General features: G+C 27.2%; 1 protein-coding gene across 1 annotated transcript; it reads right to left on the reverse strand.

Moving 5' to 3' along the window:
* Positions 1-2,196: 2,196 nt before the first annotated feature.
* LOC109792205 (ras-related protein Rab2BV) lies at positions 2,197-3,471 on the reverse strand. The gene is made up of 3 exons (XM_020351595.3): positions 3,363-3,471; positions 3,049-3,244; positions 2,197-2,936 (listed from the first exon to the last, which is right to left on the reverse strand). Exons 2-3 carry the CDS (start codon positions 3,211-3,213, stop codon positions 2,445-2,447), a joined length of 657 nt encoding a protein of 218 aa, XP_020207184.3. The 5' UTR covers positions 3,214-3,244; positions 3,363-3,471; the 3' UTR covers positions 2,197-2,444.
* Between the last annotated feature and the right edge of the window lie 3,006 nt (positions 3,472-6,477).

Here is a 6,477-nt window from a genome sequence, read left to right on the forward strand (position 1 = left end):
TTCTGTTCATCTAAGTGTTTACGTGCATGGAAATAATTATCCTATTAATCATTGATGAATGCTTAGAGACCAGTAATTATTGATCATTCTATTTCATTCCTTCATTGTAATCCGAGAACATATGCCTAAATTGAAACACTTGCTGTGCTATTCTAAATAAAAAGAATCTATTAATAATTTCCACTGTAAACAATAGGGTACCAATGAAGACGACAGGGAATGGATAAAATGAATAATTCTTCATATTTGAATTCATGATGTTCTGCCATTTTCAGTACATTGCACACCGGCAAAGATAACATGAAGATATTAAGATGCCTTTTTTAATTATCTATAGTTACAAAAAAATTATGCGATATAACATATCAGAATCAACGAATCAGGGAAATTTCCTAATATAATGCTTGATTATGAAACTGAAACTACATTAACATCCTCATGTCAGAGAAGGGAACATGGTTCCTTCCAAAGCAGATGCCACGCATAATGCTTCAACACAATCTTTTGACTAATAATACTAGTGGATTTAAATTGTGTCCTTAAAATGATCGCCAATTACGCAAGATATTTGTTATTTGGCACCACAGATGAATTTATTCTTTGAGTACCAAATCATCTCCTCTAACTGTGTTCTTAATCAGGAAATTTGGAGTATAAAGAGATATATGATAAAGTTTTTTACCCATGCGAATCACACTTAATATTCGATCCTCGAATGATTAATTAATTATAATTAATAACGCCCATTAGAATGTTGAAGTCCAACCCTACACTATATAGGTATATTAAAATGCGAACAAATGATTTCCTTCATTTCTTTTAACAAACTTTCAGAACATATTTTATATTTGAATATTTTATCATGGTTTTATTTTTGGTCATTTTCTTAAAAAAGTTTTCTCTTAAGTTATAGATACTTGCACTGTCAAAAAAAACTTTATTCACCACCTCTTTTTGTTAAATGTTTATCTGAAACTTAGAGTCGATCATTTGATCGATCATTGACTCTGATACTATATAAACTTTTATACCGAAAAATATTTCAAACAATAGGTAATGAGTAAGTCATAAGTGAGTTTAACATCATAACATAATTTAAAGCTTTAAGGTATTAGATATATGCATTTTTCTCACTTATATACTACTCAACATATCAAATTCTAAATAATATAAAATTTTATTTCACAATTAAACTTCAATAGAAACTTATTGTATTCTAGCAAAATATTTATTTATTTTATGGTCCTAGAAAAAAGGAGATGGTATCAATTTTGATACGTTTATTAGAAAAAGAAGCCACTTTGCGAAAACATATCTTAGCAACGGTGATTATTTATTAAGTTCTGTGTGGCATATATTCAAAGTGTAGCGAAAAACACTGGTAGCAGAGAGTCCACGCCTTGATAGTCACTTTCCCTTGATAGTCACTTTCCGGTAGTAGGCGATAATTTTATTTTATTTTATTTTTTAATAAAGAAACTCTTTGAAGGCATTAATTGATAGAAAATGTATCACACGAGTTGGAACAATACAATAATATAATAATTTTATTTTAAAAGTTAAAAAAAATACAAGGATGACTTTGTTTTTTTCATTCTTAAATTATTAATTTCAAATAAAAACCCTAACCAGAAGATGTCAAGTATAATGTGCCGCATTAATTTAACTTTATTGGGATTCCATTTCTAAACCCACCAAACGAAACCAATTAGTACTGATGTTAGCCCTGGAAAGTTTCAGAATAATTCTTTTCTTCTGAAAATAATTATTTTCTAATAACAAAACAGTTTACTCTAAAATGGTGAGTTTTATTACTAAAGTAATGCTCTCAACAGACCATCCATTTATATAAACTGAAACAAAATTTTCTTTCAACAACATTTTTAAAATATTAAACACTATCAAATATTTTTAATTACTTAAAAAGACAAATATTAAATAACTTTTTACTGGTCAAAAAATAATAAATAACTTCTGCATTTGTAATAATATAATGAACATATTTTCTATCAAAACTTTAACTTTTGTTGTTTTAATGAATTCATTAAGAATACTAATTAATATTTCTTAATTCATTACCTTGTGTATCTGGTAATCAAGTGCACAATGAATCAAGCAAAGTAAACCATAATTGAAATTTGAAACATGTTTTTCTCAACATTAGCAAAATCGTAGATAATAATTCAGAAGAAGATATGAAACATTAAAAGTAGAGTTGCTTAATCACTACTACTAATCAACTATGCTCGAAGAGCAAAGTCCAAAATCCGAATGCTTACATTAAGAATGAGTATTCTCCAAAGCGAGGACTGCTAAATACAAATTGTTAAAACTGCGACATATATATTCAGTTTGAGTTTTGTTTGTTAAAGGCTAGAGATCATACATATATCTGCCCACAAAAAAAGAAGAAAAAAAAAGGGTTGAGAAAAGTTGTTACATATTTAATTGGAGCAACAAGGTGTTCTCTTCTCGGCACTAGCTGACATATTAGAGACATTAATGGTAGTCCCTTGAGGAAGGGTAGTGGTAGTGGAAGCTGCCTCCTGAGCAGCGAGTGCCTTTTTACTTACGATTTGGTATATATCAAACAAAATGGTTTGGAAAGCTTTCTCGACATTGAAGGCCTCCAATGCCGAAGTCTCTAGGAAAGAGAGAGCCTCCTTCTCAGCCAAAGTTTGAGCATCTTCGGTAGCAATTGCTCTAAGATGGTTTAGGTCAGACTTGTTTCCAGCCATCATGATAACAATGTTGGAGTCCGCGTGGTCCCTCAGCTCACGGAGCCACCTCTGCACATTGTCGAATGTTTGCCTCTTGGTTATGTCGTACACCAACAAGGCACCTACTGCTCCTCTGTAGTATGCACTTGTGATTGCTCGGTACCTCTCTTGACCTGCTGTGTCCCATATTTGTGCCTTCACAGTCTTCCCCTCCACCTATATATATATATATATATTTATGTCAAACACAAAAAAGTATAAAATATTGTTATTATGGCTAGGCAAGAGTCATCACTCATCACCATGAAAATGTTGATGAGATCAAAACCTGTAATGTTCTTGTTGCGAATTCAACCCCAATGGTAGACTTAGACTCCAAGCAGAACTCATTTCTTGTAAACCTGGAGAGTATATTGGATTTTCCAACACCAGAGTCCCCAATGAGTACGATCTTGAAGAGATAGTCATATTCATGGTCCACTTTGTATGCCATGATTATTCCAACACCCGACACCACCCGAGACCTGCCCCATTGGAAAATTGATTAATTCCAAAAATCAACTATACACGTGCATGCATGCATGCATGTGAATGATAACTTATAACAGAAGATCGAGATGCAGGGTACGTATATATACTAACCATAAAAAGATGGTGAAAGCAAAGTGGGGTGACGATGATGGATGGATGCAGGGATTGAAAGTTGAAAGTTGAAAGTTGAAAGTTGAAAGAAAGAAAGAAAAAGAGAGAGAAGAAAATGCATTTTGAAAGGCCAACAACGAATTGGCACAAACAGAATAAACGGACGACAAGCCACTTTGAACGGCCATTCGTGTGGAATACATTACACGAACCTCGGCCACTGTTACTTTATTTTCATTTCCTTTTTTTGATCATGTGCACATTAAAAACTTAGAACACTCATCTTCATTCTTCTAATCATTCTCTCTATCTCTCTTCTTCTCTTACACACCAATCACTTTTTATTTTTTATTTTTTTATATTATAATTTCATTATACACATGTTCACTAATCATTTTTCTAAATCAGTATGTTGCATCATCTATTGTCATATTGTGTTAAGAGACCTTAACTATATGTAACCATAATTATTTGACTTTATTAACATATTAGAATTCAAGGTGAAAAAAAAACTGTAGACTTAGGTCAAAATTAACTACAAAAATGAGAGCAATCGAAAATAACCTCAAATTAAAGACTCGTTTCTTTGTGCTTTTGTTGTCTTTAGAGGGAAGTTTTCGTCTTCTTCTTCTTCTTTTTTTATTTATATTTATTTTTATCCCATACCATGTCCATGTAAATTAATTTATTTTTCTTTTGTGTGAGAATTCATAGGATGGAATTAATTTTTATATCCTTATATTATAAACTTAAGTATGAAATGTTTTCAATAAAATATAGAGTTTATGTACCGTTAGTATAAATATTTTTACACTATTAATTAATTATAAATAATCTTAGATTTTAAAGTAATTATTATAAAACTTAACGATCTTAACATACATATATGGTCATTTATAATATGATGATTTATAATTGGATGATTATGAAAAAAAACATTTATATCATCTATTAATTCTAATTAAATTCTAAATTATATAATTCTTCTTACATTTTTAATAAATATTATTACTTTAATATTGTCAACTTGAATTTAAAAATTTAAATTTCAACACGTAATAAAAATTGGCTAAACTTAGATTCTTTTGTATGATTGAGGGTTGTTGAAAAAATAATTTAAATTTTAAAATTTAAATTTTTAAGATATTATATATATATATATATATATATATATATATATATATATATATATATATTATTTGTTTTTAAAGGGGGTCAATGTTAAATGGGAGAAGCAATAATATGAAGTAGTGTTTGACAAATTTTGTCATAAAAATTGTATTAAGAGAGAGAATTTTTAAGTTTTATCGGAAAATTTTCATATACATATATTATATATTTTGAAATAGTAAACATATGAGAAATCAAATCCGTAAAATAATTTTTTATGTTATTTTTAATGTATTTTTCATTATTATTTTGCGTAAAAGGAGAAAAAAAATCTTGACAAGGGTTGACCTATAATGGTCGAAAATTGGTGTCTTTCTCTGTTCAACATGTTTCTCTCATCATATACCGAAATTTTTTACTTCATATATATTTACTTTTAGAGGAGTTAAACATAGGAATGATAATTAAAATAATTTATTTTTATGATTTTCAACTCAATTTCAAAGAAATAAAAATTAAATTATTATAAATGCATATTAAATGAGGTTAATTACAACAAAAAATTGATTTAATTATTCCAAAATAATAAATAATATACAATTCTTTAAAGAATAAATAGTTATATTAATTTAATCATACTATATAAATTAATAAAAAAATTGAAGACAAAATTACAATTTTATCTTTCTTATTTTAACATATCTCTCCCACACCGTTAAAGATATTAATTCAACTCTTTCAATCCTTCCGATCCACACCAAATCTATTTTTAATAGAGATATTAGGGGAAATTAATAAAAAAAAAATTCTTCTAGAGTTTTTAAAATATAAAATAAAATGAAACAAACTTATTTTCAAAACAAATATATTTGGAAATAATTGTTTTATTAGTGAAAAGAGTACATTTGACACTATTTTTTTGGGTTAAAAGAGCCATTTACTTTTTTAATGAAAAGCTCAATTGTATAATTATTTTATTTTGTATGTGTTTAGGTGTTTAATTAAGCTTACATGAGCCTTCTTGAATGATTGGGTTGTATTTTGTAAATGGGTCATGAAAAGGAATAAAACAGGACCAAAAGCTGGGCCTAGCCCAAAAGTTTTGGGGTTAGATGGCTGGGGCGGGTTTTGTTTCCTTCGCCCATGTAAAAGGTTGGACCAGTTTGCATTTAAAAGATATATAAGTTTATATTTTTTTAAGTTATTTTCATCTTTTATTAAGTTTTATTGGATTTGGATAAATTCGCAGAAACTTGCCATTTTTTTTTTTACAATTTTAATTTTCTTGTATATTTAAAAGAATGCAATGTAGCCTTTTAAATTTTAAAAATAATATAACGTGATCCTTTTTATCCAATTAAAAATTGAGATTAACGATATTAACATTTTATACATATGACACAATAAATAATAATAATAATAATAATATATATTGACATATGGAAAAAGAGTACATTATTTTTTTTAATTGGATAAAATGACTACATTGTATCATTTTTCTAAATTAAGAAATTAAATTGAATAATAAACTATCAAATTTAAACTAATTAAATAAAAAAGGCTTAGCATTTTAAATTAGGTATGCAAGCGAAGTAACATTACTTTTCGTCACAATCCTTACTGTGTGACTCATTTCATATATTGTTAAATTTTTATATAAATAAATATTTGTATTTAAATTTAATTTTGATATATTGTCAGTGGAAATACGTTTATAATGTCAACTCATAAAAATCGCTTTAGAATTAATTTAAAAATAAATTAAATTAAATTTTAAAATAATTATTATAAAAATAATAATATAATTAAGTGATAATGTAAAATTTTTCATGGTAGATGTTTTGTAATTAAGTTATTTGTATATTTAGAAAATATGAAAATATTTTAATTAATAATTATTAGTTAAATTATACATGAACTTTTGATAAAATATTTAGGATGTGTTTGAATATCCATCAACATACTTTTTTTTTCATTAAAATGAAAAAATATGAGTGTGAATAAA

This window comes from Cajanus cajan, chromosome 3 (assembly GCF_000230855.2).
Source record: "Cajanus cajan strain Asha chromosome 3, NIPB_CcT2T_4, whole genome shotgun sequence".
NCBI classification, from domain to species: Eukaryota; Viridiplantae; Streptophyta; class Magnoliopsida; order Fabales; family Fabaceae; genus Cajanus; species Cajanus cajan.

Bases quoted from the DNA above. Each gene is read 5' to 3' on its own strand.
- LOC109792205 (XM_020351595.3), bottom strand. From the start codon at position 3,213: ATGGCATACAAAGTGGACCATGAATATGACTATCTCTTCAAGATCGTA. The intron at 2,937-3,048 runs GTTTTGATCTCA...ATATATATATAG, and splicing joins TCGCAACAAGAACATTACAG to GTGGAGGGGAAGACTGTGAA.